General features: G+C 51.7%; 1 protein-coding gene across 9 annotated transcripts in view; it reads right to left on the reverse strand.

Annotated features, from left to right (window-relative positions):
• Positions 1 to 208: 208 nt before the first annotated feature.
• The window catches only part of RNF144A (ring finger protein 144A), a 115,100-nt gene continuing 97,682 nt past the window's right edge, over positions 209 to 17,626 (reverse strand). For 5 of the 9 annotated variants that reach the window (XM_082356951.1, XM_082356944.1, XM_082356946.1 and 2 more), the window contains 3 exons: positions 17,103 to 17,253; positions 12,201 to 12,290; positions 209 to 4,402 (listed from right to left, as the gene is read on the reverse strand). In XM_082356951.1, the coding sequence (XP_082213077.1) occupies positions 4,271 to 4,402; positions 12,201 to 12,290; positions 17,103 to 17,253 (373 nt within the window). In that variant the 3' untranslated portion in view covers positions 209 to 4,270. The other 4 variants (XM_082356952.1, XM_082356948.1, XM_082356950.1 and 1 more) reach the window with 3 other exon arrangements.

Raw genomic sequence — 17,626 nt, forward strand, 5'->3', positions numbered from 1 at the left:
ATTTCATAATGTATAAAAATATTGAATCACTATGCTGTACACCCAAAACAATATCCTAGTGTATGTTAATTATTACTTTTTTTTTTTTTTTAAAAAGCTGTTGTCCCGGTGGTAGAAGTTCCCCTTCCCGTCCACCTCCAATCCTCATAATATTTTCAATCTTCAAGACAGCCAACTAAGAGTATAAAAAAGATGGAGCCAGACAGGATTTACAAAAGTAACCTGTATTCCAGCCAAAATATCTTTAAAAAGAAATCCCTTCTAAAGGGGGGGACAAACTACATAAGACACAATACACTTAAAATATGTATTGAAATTACAAATCAAACTTTTCCGTATGATTCCAAAGTACAAAACACAACATTAAAAGGCATTCAAACAGCTCTTTTATACATCACAGTGTTAGTGGCACAAAACGTACTGACATTTCAAAAACACAAACCAAACTTGTTTTTGTTTTTTTGTTTTTACCACCACTTGTCAAATACATAATGTATACATGTGCATGACTCATTCATGCATATTTTTATACAAGATTAAAATACACCCATGGTAAAATGAGCATGGAATGAAGGAAAGGTCGGGTACCTACCCCTCCCTGAAGGCTGCTGGAATCTCGGAAGACAGGATTGTGCAAACCAAGGACGGGGAGACCACGGGCTTTACACACCCAAACAGCAGGCTCTCCTGGTTAGGATGCACCTGTCATTCTGCTTTAATGCAGCCCCTTCTTTCCAGCAGGCATTTTTGACAATACCAGTCATAACGCTTTATTTTGTTTACTTTCATAAGGGCTTGCGTTAATGATAAGGAATAAACAAGCTTTGGTATTTTTTAAAGAGACCTTCAGGAAGCTTTATACATGCAAAATGTTTTCCCTTGATGATTTTACTGTGATTTATATACACATACCGGGGTATTTATTAATCAACGAGAATCTGAGAAATATACAAAAAACCCACCCTGGTTCTTTCCAATCCTCTCATTTTTAAAGACGACCAAGGGAAAAATGCTCTCTTCTAATGTGCGAAATAACCTTTAACATTTGTAACATAGGAGAGGAAGATAAAATCATCTTGGAGTAATTTTTGCATATCCGGTACTCCCCTTCCCCCGGGAACTGGCCTGGTTGCTAAACCGGTTTTGTGCAATAATATGCTGTAAAGAGAATTTGTTCCCCTTTAAAAAGATGCCAGGGGTGGCGGATATTGGTCCCTCAGTCCGCAGCTCCCCCTGGAGGTGGAGCCGACACTGGTCTGGACGGTCAAAGGCTCTGCGCATGCTCAGGTCCCAGGTCGGTCTCTGCCCCGTGAACATCTACAGAGACGCCTGTGATGGCGCTGGTCCCCCGTGACGATGGCGAGCTCGGCTCGCCAGGCTGAAGGGTGCAGGACAGGATCAAGCTCGGAGACCGGGCACGGCCGGGGAGACCTCACGGCCTCGTCAGTTACCGAAGGGACTCAGAGAACCCCACCCGGACAGTGGCAGGGTCAGCCGTGGTCTGTCTCCGTCCTCTTCCTCCCCTCGTCCCCAGATTTAAAGGCCTCTAAATGAATAAACAGACGTGTGCTCCCAGAGACTTTTCCTGCTGACTTTCCAGAGTCAGCAGGAAAACCACCTGTAAAAGTGTCATTTTTAATCAAGACCACCTCCTAAGCATCGAATCCCCAGGTTTTACTGGGAGGGACAGCAAGGTCAAAACCCAAACCGCGGGCCACCTTCCCACATCCTGTTTACATCTGACATCAAGCCTGGTTCATACTGCGTCCCCACAAACAATGGGATGGCATTCCTCCCTGAACGAAAAGGAGTCAGATGGGGGCGATGCAAGTCTATGGAATGATCTCAGTGCGATCCCGCTGGTATCTTTCTAGGGAGTAGACAGTTTTAGTTTTGTTTTTACTGAATCAGACTGAGCATTCTGAGGCATGCTTGATGCAAAACCTCAGAGCAAGTAGGTGCTGCTTTGGCCCCGGCCGGCCCCAGAATCTCCGGTGTTCCCTACCTGGGTCAAACCACGTGCTATAAGCCTGTCAGAGGTAAAGGCACAGGGATGTTTGGTGCTCTGGATGTGCATGATTTGCCCATGGACTCTTCTAGGAGAGACAAGACAGCCCGACTCGCTAGGAATAAAGGGACCTGAGTGCTGACCCAGGGAATGCAACCTCTCCAAAGGCTCTGGTTCCCACCCCAAAGGAGGGGGTACTACGGTATGGACGTCTGTATGCAACGGGCAGTAGCGAGCGCAGGCAGGATGACCTGGGATGATGAAGACCTGCTCCGTGGACCACTGGACACGGGCCACAAGCCTGCTGTATTCCATACGAATTTGAAAGCGCACTCACAGATCGCGATGTGGTCTCCCACCTGGGCCACCAACCTCATCTTCAGGCCTCACGGAGTTGTCACTCTCTCCAGAAAAGCCATTCTACCTCCGGGCCCGATCAAGACATCTCAAGCTACAGAGACCTGGTGCTCAGGCTTCATCCGGAAAGACGGTCCCAGGCATGTTCTTATTGTTACTGAGTTTTCAAACTGCAATTATAAGGAGGATATTTTGCATGTAATTTTGACACAGACTGGGTTCCTAAATGGCTTCAGTTTCAAAAAGAAAATCAATACTAGAGGGGAAGAGTGAGGTGAGCCTGTGTCTCCTAACTGATGAAATGTTAGGAAATAAAGACATCTCTCTACGGGAACCAGGACCTGAGACAGGTACACAAATGCAGAAGTCAAGGATGTAAAACACCACCACACTTTACAGATGTGCTTGCCACAAGCAAACAACTGAGATAAAAGTCAGGGTTTGTTTTCATTTTACTCCTTTGTGGAATGCTTAGTAAGCTTTAAAAAAAGTTCCACCACGATAAATCTACAACATTTGCCTTTCTACTATGTTTAGAAGTCCCAAGTTGGATGCAATCAGTTTGCCCTTTAAAAGCCATTATTAAAGTCAACTTTCTGTAAAGAACACACTGTCCAAAGGCAATTGATGGAGTTCCGTGTGTCTTACTGATCCGGGCATCCTGCTGCCATGGTAATAGACACACACAGCCTGTAAAAGACCAATCAAAATAACTAAGTGAAATGGAAGATTTTTTTCAGCAGGGTAAGCAAAATGGTAAGCAACAGGATTTGGAACTACGATGATGTCTCCAAATTAACTTAGTCATTACAAAAACTGTGAACCTCCAGAAGCTTCTCCCCCAGGCCCTGGGAGCCCCCCAGCCCTGATAGGAGGCCCCCCTTCTGGGCATCAATGTCACTATTTGCTTGGTTTTTGTCTGCTTGAGGAGACTGAGGCTACCGCCAAACCACAGGGATTCTCAGCAGAACTATTTCCAAGTAAAACATTTGGTTTCCGAAGACATGAAAAAATATTTACTGACACTTGGGTGAAAAGAGAGGAGCCCTGTGAGCTGAGCTGAATCACCAGAGAGAGAAAAACAAAAGGCAAACCTAAGGATGGACATGTTCCTTCAAATGCATCAGTATTTTCAAAGAAATGCAACGATACAGGAAACACGTTGATAACAGTACACAGCTTACAGCATCCAAAAAGTCTCCACAAGTTTCAAGAAAAACACAAAGAGCGCATAAGGCTTTCTCAATCTCCTGAAAAGTGGCCGAGCCAGAAAGGTCATTTAACCATAACTTCTTAAAATGCACATTTCAAGAAAAGGCATAGGATGGTTTCAATGCACCTTGTTGATTTTTCACTACTCAGTTGGAAAAAAAAAAAAAAAAAACCTTCTAAAAAGGATTTTACTAAATGCCATTAGTAATAAAAAGAGTTGTCATAAACAGAGTGCTTTTCTCAAGTCAGAACACTTGGATTCTGTCTGAAGTGAGAGGCGATCCTTAAAAGACTTCTTCTCTCAGCAACGTGGCGCCAGCTTGAAGCCAAGGAGGAGACGGACAACATTCTGCGAGAGAAGGTCTCCTAAGCAACACCAGATGTTCCTAGTCTACCACTACCTGGTGCTCCATACAGCAGCTCCCTTGTCAAGTCTGCAGAGACCGACCGACTCTGTGGGACGTGCCCCACCCATGCCAGCCTTGCCTCCCCCATGCCGGGGTGACTGCACCTGGGGCCTCCGCCAACGATCTGATATCAGTCCCTGAAATCACGGCATCCGGCGTGACACTGTGAAGCTCAATGGGGCACATAAGGCAAGAAAGATGTTTAGTGAGAGGGGGACGGCGGGTGGGGATGGGAGAGAACCACGCTTCCCGGAGGTGGGGTCTTGTTCCAGCAGCACGCCTTCCTCTAGGTGGGCAGGGGGTCATCGTCGCCTTTACTGCACTTGCACTTGCAGCAAAGTACAAACGGAGTGGCCAGGAGCAGGAAAGGCGAGGCCACCAAGAGCAGGAGCCCAAATCCAGCAAAAATGCCCACAACCTGCAAGAAGGAAACAGAGGAGCAGAGGGTGAGTTGGCTGGTCTGTAGGTTCGATAGCTAAAGTATAAACCACACAACCACCCACGCATCCATCACCCACCCACCTATATCCACCCATCTATCCATCCACCCATCCATCCATCCATCCACCCATCCATCATCCACCCACCTATATCCATTCATCTATCCATCTATCCATCCATCCATCTATATCCACCCATCCATCCATCTACCCATCCATCCATCTGTCTACCCATCCATCCACCCACCTATATCCACCCATCTATCCATCCATCCATCCATCCATCATCCACCCACCTATATCCACCCATCTATCCATCCATCCATTCATCCACACATCCATCCACCCCATCCATCCCATCATCCACCCACTTATATCCATCCATCCATCCATCCATCCACCCATCCATCATCCACCCACGTATATCCATCCATCTATCCATCCACACACAACATCCACCCATCTTTCCATACATCTGTCATCTCTCCATCTACTCGTCCATCCACCCATGCATGCTTCCATCATCTACCACCTATATCATCCCTCCATCCATCCATCAGTCCATCTATTCATCCACTCATCATCCATCATCATCCATCTATCCAGCATCCACTCACCTACCCATCCATCCATCTATCCACATTTCCTTCCCTTCACTTCCTTCCTTTCACTCCCTCTTCCCTTTTTTCCCTTTTTTTCTTCCTTTCCCTTCTCTTCCCTTCCCTCCTTCCATCTAAATACCCAAACCTCCATCCAATTATACATCCAGTTAACCAACAAGCTTCCTCTGAGCCAAACGCTGTACTAGGTGTGGCAAACACAGAGGCACATTAGATCTTGGCTCTCAAGGACCACCCAGTCTGGTGGAAAGAGACCATGATTACAACTGATAATAATACACTTTACAAAAACTGCCATTGGGCTCCAGGGTGTAAAGGGAGCTCAGGAGCCAGACACCTACATCTCCAGGGGCAGGAGACTTTGCATGCAATGGGAAATGGTTGAGATTAAAAGGATTATGAGGAGGCGGGTGGTAAACAAAAATGAGTCGGAGAAGGAATTCCAGGTGGGAGAACAGAAAGGCACAGGCATGGTGCATTAGCGGGTGACCAGACCTGTGTTATTCCTGGAGTTTAAAACCCAACATTTACTGTTAGGAATTTTGATTTTTTAAAAAAAACATATGTTTATCCCTAGGTATGAGTAAATGCCGAAGGAAATAAGCCTCAAATGTAGACATACTGTCATTCAAATCAGGCAGTGAGGCTGGACAAAGAAGCAAGGGGGGTTGTTCTTTAACTGGTCCCCTCCACCAGCTGCTAGAGCCCAGAATCGGAATCCGAAGGTGGAGTTCGTCCGCCACCTAGTGTTCAGAGCGATAAATACATGAACCCCTTGGGCTCATGGTTCTAATCCTGACTCAGTGTGTTCACCTCTCTGGGCTTCAGTTTTCTCAATTATAAAATAAGCAGATGAAGTAAAAGATCTCCGAGAGCTAGTATCAGCTCGGAAGTATGATGCTACACTACAGCATCACAGCAGCGTGAATGAAAGTACACCCTTAGATTTTGCCGGAAAACCATCGCACACACACACACACACACACACACACACACGCACACACCATGTTGTGTTTCTAAATTAGATTGTGCTCATGCTAAGAATCTGTGTTTTCTGCCGACTGGCTGAGTCCATTTGTCTGAACATAATGTCAACGGTGGAACTACGTGGTGTGGATTCAGATCATGCTATGTTACAATCACGCACGCAGATATTTCAGAATACATAAAACCCTTCAGAAAGGCGTCTCTGATCTGCAGGGCACCGTGAATAACCTCGACCACCTGGGACACTTCCTCAGTCTCTAGGGAGCCAGGGACTCTTGCACCGATAACACACCAAAATCCTTCACCAAATGCTCACATTCTTGGTCAATGAGAAAGACACCATCTTCATTTTCACTCAGGCTATCTTGTCTCTTTCTTTGCATGCCATTGAACAAGCGATGTTACCCAGTGGGTCCCAACTGGTGATGGGAGGATACAGATATTGTCAGAAGGAAGTCAGCCAACAATAAAGAATGAGACAGGAAGCAAATACCTCACAACAAAAATAATCACTTAGGGGCTTCCCTGGTGGCGCAGTGGTTGAGAATCTGCCTGCCAATGCAGGGGACACGGGTTCGAGCCCTGGTCCGGGAAGATCCCACATGCCGCGGAGCAACTAGGCCCGTGAGCCACAACTATTGAGCCTGCGCGTCTGGAGCCTGTGCTCCGCAACAAGAGAGGCCGCGATAGTGAGAGGCCCGTGCACCACGATGAAGAGTGGCCCCCGCTCGCCGCAACTGGAGAAAGCCCTCGCACAGAAACGAAGACCCAACACAGCCATAAATAAATAAATTAATTAATTAATTAAAAAAATAATCACTTAGTGAGCATCTTATAAGTACGTGTCAGGCAGAAATGATACACTGTAGGAGACAGAAGGATAAAGAAGGAATCACGGTGAAACGGGGATCATTCATACTGGCAAACCCTGATTTAAAGGAACGGCTAACCAGTCAGACAGTTTCTCAAGAGGTACACTCGTTCCGAGCAGGACACAGTTTGTGTGACCATCATAAGCCCCTGTGCACAGCCTGGTGGCTCTGCCTTAACAAATGTCCAATATGTGTTTATAGGATAAACCAGTTCAATGGAATCTAGTAGCTTCTGAATCCTTTCCCCCCAGTTCTGTGACAAAACCACTCCAGGGCTTGGGAACACTAACCCAAGTCAAAGAGATGGTAAGATGAACGGGACACATTTAATTCACTGAAACTTGGCATCGGACACAGCCCGGGTGTCTGCCGCGCCCAGGCCTGACTGCGCAGAGGCCGGGTCATTGGCCGAGGGCTGTGCTGGGGTATATGGGGGCTGCTCCCATGTCTCTTCCCAGTTCTCCATCCAATGACATCACCTTGGCAACTTGAAACATCACCAAGCCATCCTGGGGGTGCTGACGCCACAGAAAGCAACCGACCTTACAAAGTCGGCCTGCCCCCTGCCGCCCCATGGCCGGTTGTTGAATGTTCTCACTACGCTGGCCCTGTGTGTGTTTTGAGGCAGGGGACGAATGAGCTAAGAGGGCCGGTGGCAGCTGCGTCGTTTACGTGGAACGTTTACTGATCGCTCCCACTGCAGTCGTCCTCGCCCCACCACAGAGCTCCTCTTTTCTCTGCTTAATGAACATTTGCTGTTCTGAACTGGATAGAGTGCGAGGGAATTAGGGTCTGCTTTTGTCCTCTGAGAGAATGGGTTCTCCTGTTGGGAGGAGGAGATGGACGCAGATAATGAAAAACTTCTGCACAAAAACAGAGTCAGGACACTGAAAACAGCCTCAGGAGAGGCGGCAGGTCCCGCAGGAGTCAGGCAGGTGGAGACGGGGGCCTGATAAGGGAGTGACGGAAAGCCGTCTCTGAGGATGGGACCGCCGAGCTGCTGTCCAAAGGAGAAGGACCCCAGCAGGGAAGGTGAGGACGGCTACCCGTGCAGGGAGGCTGGGAGTAGCGTTCGGGGAGCAGGAAGGAGGTGATGTGGCCGGAGTGGAGGGGTGCTGGGGGGAGTGGGAACCCTGGGGGCGGCCCAGGTCTTTTGTTTAGAAGATACGGAAGCTGGGGGTGCGCTTCCCGAAATGAGGGAGACCTGGAGGAGGAGGCGATCTTGAGGGAAAGTGTAAACTTCTGTTCACGCCTGTTCTATCTGAAATGTACCGTTAGACCTCCAAGTGGAGGCGCTGGCAGCCAGGTGGGCACGGAGCTGGGAGTTCGATGGGGCCGCCAGGTCGGAAACCGAAGTGAGGCAGACATGGCCTTGCAGTCCCGGGGGGGCGTGGGCTCTAGGAATGCACACAGAGGGCTGACACGACGTCCCCTCCCTGCCGTGGTCACAAGCGCGGGTCCCACCTCCCTATAAACGTAGAATAATGAAACCATGGTTGACCCTGGATAATAATCCAGTCCAATTTTCTCATTTCACCAATGCAAAATCTATGGCCAAAGAGCGATTCCAAAGGCCCCAGTACTTAAGCCAGAGATGACTTGGCGTCTAGTTCAAGTACAAGACATGACTTGTGTGTATTTTCCTGAGCATAGCGAAAAATACCCTCCGAACAGGTGACTGCGCGAGGCCCCTGCCTGTGGCCCGGCCCGGGGGGCTGAGTGAGGGCACCTCCAGCACAGGTGAGCACAGACACCAGCAACCAGCCGCGTGTTAAATGCCGCCCTCGGGCTAAAAGTGAGCTCTCTCTACAGGCAGATGGGTCTCCTGTTCAGAAGGAAAGGAAGAGCCAGCGTGGGTGAGACCCCCCTTGTCAGGTGCTGGCCTCCTAAGGAAGAAGCTTCACTTGACTGAGAAAGGAATGCCGCCCTTGTCTCTTACGCATGATGGCTGATCACTGGAACAGCACTGGGAAAGGCAAGGGGCGCTCCACAACAAGCGTGTTTCCAGAGGATGTTCGCAAAGGCAGGTGGAAGGTCTGGGCCGCGACCCCTCAGTGTGGTCAGGGACGGGGGCAGAATTAGGACGTGCAGAGCCGGGCACGGACAAGACAGGGAGACAGAAGGGTGGGTGACGAGGACCAGGACAGCAGCGGGGCCGCAGCAGGGCCAGGGAGAGGGACACAGCACAGCTGGGGGGCTTCCGTCCCGAAGGCCAGGCAGTGACGAGGAGAAAGAGGGGAGGGGGGCTGCAGAGAGAGACCCAGAGTCGGGCCATGGAATGGGGGCCTGCCCGCCGTCCCAGAGCATCTGAACATCAGCGCCTACTATGACCCCTGGGCGCTCGGGAGACACTGAATGCAATTTTCCTCAGTAAATTGATGGAAGACAATCAAGCCTGCATTTCTGCTTAAGAGACTTGGTGCTAAATACAAAGTAAAACTCTACTCGCGGATCGTTGACGAAGCAGGTGATGAACATGCCCTGAGCCAGAAGCCCGTCTGATGGGTAAGGGAATGGAGGCCACCAATCGGACGGAAAACCAGGAGACTCACAAGGGAAATGAGGACTTTCTCAGCTTCCACGTGGATGCTCTTCCTCTAAAAGCGACTTACGAGAGCGAACGTTCCTTTCAGTAATGGAGATTCTGTATCTTGTGCTGGGAGGTGGTTCTAACTATGAAAACTGAAGGCTTACGAGCAAATTGGTCTTGTGATTGTACACGAATGTCTGCTCTGGGTGGGGCTCTCCCACTGCACACCATGTCCCTCGCTAATTCCCAAGCCTCTGGCCTTCGTTCCTGGTTTATATGCCACACACTTTGCTAGTTTTTGTGACTCCCTTACTTTCCTTTTGACACTGTTCACTCATATTTTATTGTTTACCCCAAATCCAGCACTAATGTGTGGACATCTGTCTACAACCCTGCGTGTCTCCAGGGCTCCTCACACCCCAAGGAAGAGACCCCTGCACCCCGAGTGCCTTTGTTCAATTCCACCAGCACCGAGAGGGGCCTGAGATCGGGGAGGGGGGGGCTTCCTTTGTCCATGTGGCTCAGAGCTGGCACTCAGCAGGTGCCCCTGGCAGGTGCCGACCGACGATGCTGAGAGAGGCTGGTGGGGGGTGCCCCCAGGCTCCGTCCTCAACAACCGGGGAGGCTACGGACCCCCGTCCAGGCTTCTGCGCTTCTCAAGGGCCCGTTCTCTAAATGACTGTTACCAGGAACTGCAGCTGTTCCAGGACCCCAGGAACACGTGACTCACTCCCGAGGATAAACGGGCACGAGGGCTGAGGTGTGAGCGCCCAGCCCAGCCTTGTTATCGGGCAGGGTGACAACGGTTTCCCCGGCTCTCACGCTCTCCTGGGAAGCTTGCCACGGCTCCGGCCGCCATGCTCTTAGGGAGCTCAGGCCACGTGGAGAGGCAGCTCCTTATTCAGAAAGAGGGTCTTTACAGAGGGAATCAAGTTAAAATGACATTACCAGGATGGGCCCTGATCCATTACGACCGGTGTCTTCATCCAAAGGGAAGTTTGGACACAGAGACAGGTGTGCACAGAGAAAGATGAAGTACTGGAGAGACGCCCCTGGGAGCCGGGAGCTAGGACTGTGGGGAATGGCCAGGAGCCAGGAAGAGGCAGGAGGGCCCCTCCTACAGGTTTCTGAGGGAGCCCTGCCCACACCTGACTCCAGACTCCTGGCCTCTAGAACCGCGAGGGAGTCTATTTCTGTTGTTTGGGGTGCTTTTTTTACACAGCAGAGGTGGAGGGGCGAGCACTGGAGCTGGCCGTACTGGCCAGGAGGACGAAATAAAATACAGCTAAAATCCACTCTCCACACCGAGGTCAGCAGACTGGCCCTCGGGCCAGATCCGGTCCACAGTCCGTTTTGTTTAGTTTGGTTCTTACAACTTTATGGAGCTATAACTCACATACCTCGCAACTCACCTATTTAATGCACAATTTGATGGTTTTTACTGCACTCAGAATTGTGCAACCTTTGCCACAGTCAGTGCTACCACTTGATTGTTTAAAGCGTTTTCCTGGAATGCAGCCATGGGCCTTTGTTGGCATACTGTCTGCCGCAGCTGCTTCCCTACCAGGCAGAGCTGATAGTTGCAACAGAGACCTTATGGCCTGCAAAGCCAGGACCGTCTACTGTCCGGCCGCCTGTGGACTCATCAGCCCTGCCACGTGGTCTGCAGTGAGGATCACCGAAGAAGCACAGTTACGGGTGGTCTCTTTCTATTCCCACAAAACTGCCTGAGTCTCTGTTCCTGCATCTCCCAGACAGCCTGCTTCAAGGCTGTGCTGAGAAATGCCGAGAATGTGGTAATGGTCGGAGCCCATCAAGGCTCTTCCCCGCACCCAGGAGCTGGCGCACACCTGGGTCCTGCCTGCAGCTCCCCTCGGTGGGCTGCCCCCGCGCCCAGAGCACACCCCGAAGATCGCACCTCAGCCTGCAAAGCCCGTGGGGTCAACTCTGATCATCTCTGACCACTGCTGCCTCCTGCTGCTCTGTCCCCACGGACCTTTATGCCATAGTTCTGCCCATCAGCCCATCTCCGTCCCCCCTGCCTGGACTGTCCCCTCTACCTTGTCCCACCTACTCCCACGGCCAGCTCCCCAAAACTCAGTGCTCGGTCATAAGCATCACCTCCAACAAGCCTTCCCAGCCACACCATCTAAAAGACCCCTCCCCAGTCACACCTCCCCTATAGCTGAATTCACGTCATGTACATATACATTATCTGTCCCTACATGGAATGTGGGTTCCTTCAGAGAAGGATGCATCTATCTTATTCACTGGAGTATATCCAGCTCCTAGAATACTGCCAGGCACACAGTAGGAAATAAATATGTGTTGAAAGTATGAATAACCGCACCAGCTGCACAGACATCACCACCCAGGGACCTTTCCATTCTTTCCCTCTTACCCTTCTCTGTGACTAATTTGCTCACCTGGGAGCCTCTATGGAAAGCTCTTCCATTAAAGGCCATGCAAGGATTGACTAAGCACAGCGGGTCATTACCAAGGTCAAGAGTAGGTGCAAGCAATCGAAAGCCTGATGTTGAAGAATCATCACGGGCTAAGTGTGGTGCCTATTTATTCCAGGCCTACTGAAAGCATAATCTTAGTCCGGGAAAAATTCAGGCAGGAACCCCATTTACTAGCTGTTTTTCTATATAACAGACCTTGGACCAACTGGCAAGTCTCCTGGAAACCCCACACACGTGTACACACACAGTCTCTCTCCCTCTCTCCCCCCGGAGGTCAGAGTTCGAGGTGAGCAGCCTCCTACCTGTGTCCGATGCCAGATGACAGATGCCCTGGAATGGCCCAGCTTGTTCCTGCAGGGCCCTTTATCATAATGGATCAGGAGGAAGTCATCCTGAGAAGGAAGAGAAAGAACAGGGGTGGGTGGGAGAGTCCTCTCTGTTTAGTGAATGAGTCCTGCCTGGTCCCAGTTTCTTTTTTTTTTTTTAAATAAATTTATTTATTTTATTTATTTATTTTTGGCTGAGTTGGGTCTTCTTTGCTGCGCACGGGCTTTCTCTAGTTGCGGCGAGCAGGGGTTACTCTTCATTGCGGTGCGCGGGCTTCTCATTGTGGTGGCTTCTCTTGTTGCGGAACGCGGGCTCTAGGCACGTGGGTTTCAGTAGTTGTGGCACACAGGCTCAGTAGTTGTGGCGCATGGGCTTAGTTGCTCCGCGGCATGTGGGATCTTCCCGGACCGGGGCTGGAACCCATGTCCCCTGCATTGGCAGGCGGATTCTCAACCACTGCGCCATCAGGGAAGCCCCCAGTTTCTTTTTTTAAAGCTCAAATGGGCGATGTGACAGAACGACGACAGCAGAGGAAGAACGTACACCCAGAGGGGGCTGCTGCCACCCCAGGTCCCCGTGAGTCCCCAGGCTCTCCCTCCTCCGTGGCGCGTCCCCGACAGACTGCTCAGGGGCCACTAGAGGGAGCCCTGCTCCAGCGTCGGTCTCTGCCCCAGCCCGGCTCCCCGCCCCCCGGGCTCAGGCACTCCGTGCTGATGCAGGCCTTCTGAACAAGTAGGTCAGGGGCTCCCCCAGCCCTGGCTGTGCTTTACTCCCCAGAGTCTCTGCCTGTGCATCTTCCCGCCACCCTGGCAGGATTATTCCGGGATGAAATGACTTCCTTTATGTCTGCTCCATCCTCCTCGCCCTGAAAGTGCCTCCTCTCAGCTCAGACCAAGAAAATGTTCTCAGTTCTCAAGAGGAGACCCGCCCTCCACCTAACAGTTCCTCGGACTGTCTAGAAGTGAGAGGGAGCTCGAGGGAACGTCCTGCCCACCCTACCACCTCCAGATGTCCTCACATCCCACCTCCATCTCCAATCACCTTCCCCTGACAATCTTCACCAGACCATCAGGGTCCTGGAGCTGGGACCCTGAACTGATGTCAGCCTCTGTAACCACGTCCCCGGCTCGGTGCTCGGCCCCCAAACCTCAGCAAGCAGTGACCGAGGTGCAGGAGTGGGTTTTCTGGACAAAACCCTCTGCTTCTCCATGTACAGGAGGTGCCATTTTCTCTCCTATTGTCCATAAAAAGAACCAGCTCAGTAAACAGCACAAAAGAGAGGCCGATGCTGTTTGTTCACTTAACTGAGGCTGTAAACTGAGCTTCTTTTTGAGAAAAGGGGAAATAAGCACAAGGCCCAGGGTGTCTGAGACGGGAAGTCACTCCTCCGAGGGCCGGGCAGAGCCGGTGGCGGTGGTGTCCTTTGGCCCTTCGCGGCCCCGCTGGGTGGTCCTCCCAGGGAGCCCCCCTCTCATCCTGAGAGCCGCCGGCCTCCAGTCTGATGATTTCATAGGTCGGCCTCGCGGAGCCTGAACCCACGCTGGAGCATCCGGAAATCCTGGCTTTCTGGGGGTTGTAGCGAGGGCCCAGACTGCCACCCCCGACTCACCCCCTGTCCTAGACCCTCATCTGTCCAAGCAAGCACAGGCGCGGGTGAATGCACGCCTCTTCCGGCTGGAGCTTGTCCTCTCTGGGGCCATTTCTCATGACTTCTGTCCACGGAGACTCTCTGTTCCTTGAACTCCTAATTCTGTTTTCTTTCACCCACACACCACGGAGATTAACGTCCCATTTTAAGCCTCATTTTCCCAGGCTGCCTCTCACAGTCTTGCTCTGTAGATGCCTAACAGCCTTTGGATTTGTTTTCTGAAACGCAAGCTGAGCTGCGTCACCCAGCTGAGAAGTCTTCAGGACTCTCGCCTGGCAAAGCTGGACAAACCCAGCTGGACGTTACAGTCACCGGGGCCACCTGGGGAAACGCGGATCCTGACTCCGGGTCGGGGTGGAGGGGGTGCCCAGGTCACAGATGCCCCACATGGCCCTTATCAAGCTGCTGTTGGACCAGTGCTCGGGGGGCACCAGCCCCCGTGCCAGAGGTCCAGCTCTAGCTTGGCACGGAGACCCTGGTCACGTCCCCCGCCTCGGCCAGACACAGACCACGTACAGCCCACATCCTTCCTGACCACGTCCTATCCTCTGGAGGTGACCCGTCTCCCACACTCTGCCCTCTGCCCGGTCAGCTAACTCCCCATAGCTGTGCCCACACCCCACTCCCACCCCAGACCCAGTGACCCGCCCCAGAGGGGCTGCTGGGGACGCCACACTAGCTGTCTTGTAGCACTGCTCCCTAGGACCTGGTGCTCCCAGGGGCTTCTCAGTCGGGAGGTCACCAGCCCCTCAAGGTCACGGATTTTGCCAGCGACATCCAGGCCTCCATGCGGAGTTGAGTTGCCAACACTCACGGCACGCTTCCTGAGCAAAACAAAAGCCTTCTCCCTAACAAAAGCACTCCAAGATGATTTTACAATATACAAGTGATTTCACCGTGACTTTAAGTTCCTGGATGAAGCCCTTGGGCATACCCACCGCAGGACCTGCCAGGAACCTAGGTGCGTGGTGAGAGTGAACGTTTCCCTTACATTGTTCAGAGAAGCCTCATCAAGCTTCTGGGTGGAAGCAGAAACAATGGTGCTGGCGAAGGAGAGCACGGTGGCCCAGATGCTCGCAGATAACAATGAATTCCTCAGAGCAGCTCCACCACGGAAGGTTTGAGCCTTCCTGCCCTACTCTGGCCGACAGGGACTGGTCGTACCCAAGCTGCTGGGCCTTAGGGTCGGAAAGACCAGAGAGTGGATGCCGAGTCCATTCCTCACTCCGTCGGTGCTTTGGGGAAAGACGGCTAACCTTCCTGGACTGCTTCCTAAAGTCAGGAAATCATCATTCCACCTCTCACAGAAAGAGTGTCCGTATGGAACAACAGAGGTGTGCAGCGCAAGTCACAGATAGCCTAACCTTCAGCCCACATAAGCATCACTTCATAAATAGGGACCATTGACCACCACCTCCAAAAACGACAGAAGGCGAGCGGGTCCCTTCTGTCTGTGAGCGGTGAATGTTGGGCCCGCGGGGGCAGCAGAGAAGCAGTGCGGTCCTGGGCCTCACGGGTGAGGGCGGGGCCTGGCGGGGGGCAGTGGCAAGGACGAGGATGGAAAGAATCACCCTAAGATGACTGATAACTCCGGGACGTGTACGTGCACAGGAGCCGGTGCTCGGAGAGGAAAATTCCCGAGAGGATGGAAGGGGGACGTGTAAGCCCCTCCTCCGTCTCAGAAGCTCTGCTGCTTCCAGACACACGTTCACACACTTGTCTTAAATCACGGCTACTGTCCTTGACTGACCGCTGCAGAGCTGACCCCCTGCCCCTCAGGGTCTGTTTACTGTGGTCACAGGGTCACTTTTCAGCAGCTTGTCATCTACAGAGGAAAACAGGCCACCCTTGGCCCCGAGGACGCTGACTTTCAAGGAGGAAATTGCCCTGTGCTACCTCTGTCCCCGGTCCGGGCAGAGCCAGGACACAACGGGGCCTCTGGCTGGCGGGGACTGTGCTTTAGAGCCAAGTCAGACGGACACACAGACGGACAGAGAGGGTGTCTCTCCAGAGACCAGAGCAGAGAGAGAACAGCTTTGGGCTCAAAGGGGACAGACCTCGGGGAGGTCAAGGTAGCAGGGGAGGTCACAGCAGAAGCAATGCTCCCTCTGGAAGTCTGTGTCTGTCCATTTCTAATACTTCCCCCAAAAAATCTACCAGGAGATTTGATAACATGAGGTAAAACTGGCATTTCATTTCCTTTCCCCTTTAGGAAAAGTTGATAAGGAATTGCAAATTGCAGGCCAGGCTTTAGATAATATAACATAATTTAATAATCAGTTTTCAAAAAAGAGAAATACAGTAAAATGCAAATTACATATATATATTATGTATAATACAGGGAGACTATATATAGCCTATATATGATATATAGAGACTATATATATAATTATATATATGATATATAAAGAAACTATACCCATAAAGCCTCTGAAGGCCCTAAAGACTCTGTAATGCTTTAGACATCATTCTAAACAGCAGAGACAGCGCAGGGTACACTGGGGAGATGGTGGCCGTATGAGGCCAGAAACCTCCATTCTGCCAGGCAGCAGAGGGTCTGTATGTTCTTCTGCCCTGCAGGTGACACGAGCGTCACTAAAGTAACTGCCCCGCGCCCAGCATCCGCGGTCCCCTGCCTCCGTCATCCTTGCTATTCCAGGAACGGCCCCGGCTACGGACTGTTTGCATTCCCCCAAATTCCTGTGTTGAAGCCCTGACCTGCAGTGTGATGGTGCCTGGAGGTGGGGCTGCTGGGAGGTGTTTAGGTTCAGAGGAGGTCATGAGGCTGCGGCCCCCGTGACGGGATTCATGTCCTTACAGGAAGAGGAAGAGAGTCCAGAGCTTCCTCTCTCTGCCAGGCGAGGCCACAGCGAAGGCGGCCGTCTGTACAGCAGGAAGAGGGTCCAGAACCTGATGATGCCGGCACTGATCTCAGACGTCCAGCATCCAGCACGGAGAGATCAACGTCTGTTGTTTCAGCTCCCTGATGTGGGGAGGTGCTGAGATCCTACCCACCCCTTTAACGCCCAGGCTGAACCCCAGCCTGAGCTGACCCTCCGCTCCCAGGGCTCCTGCACAAACTCCCGTCTTTTGATACCACCGCACCCAGGGAGCTCATATTACCATAAATACGCACAGAGAAAACGCCTGACCCTGTAACTTCAGTGAAGCGGCTGGCGCACGCCTCCGGCTCCAGCCCGACCCACAAAGCCCCCCGCCGCGTACTCACGTCCAGGGACTCGAGGCAGTACCAGCAGAAGGCGTGCTTGCAGTTCTTACACATCATCTGTGCACACCCTTCGTCCCGCTCGATGTAGACCTTGCACTTGGGGCAGCGTTTGATGGGCACGTCGTCCTCCTCCAGCGGGAAAGCGGAGCTGCTGAGGGAGAAGCTGCATCAGGGCTGTGCTCAGAGGGCCGGAGGGCCAGGAGACACCTGCCAGCACAGGTTAACCCTGGACGCACCAGCTCAACTAGAGGGACTGAGGTCACCTGTGTTAAATGAAATATGTTGAAACCAAAGAGACTCGAACTCTGGAAAACAATCACCGCAAAACTGGGAAGCAGCCAGTTTGACTTAGGGAAAAGAGCACGGTCAGCACATGTCTACATTTAGATGAGCACAGACGACCCAAAGAAAATAGGGCTGAGAATGGAGGCCTCTGAGTAATGGGAGTACGGTCAAATGTTGTGCCCTTATTCATATAGTCGTGTGCTTTCCTAAGGGTTGATAACACATGGTATGCTCTTCGC

This window comes from Balaenoptera borealis (genome assembly GCF_965194805.1).
Source record: "Balaenoptera borealis genome assembly, chromosome: 15".
Taxonomy (NCBI): Eukaryota; Metazoa; Chordata; class Mammalia; order Artiodactyla; family Balaenopteridae; genus Balaenoptera; species Balaenoptera borealis.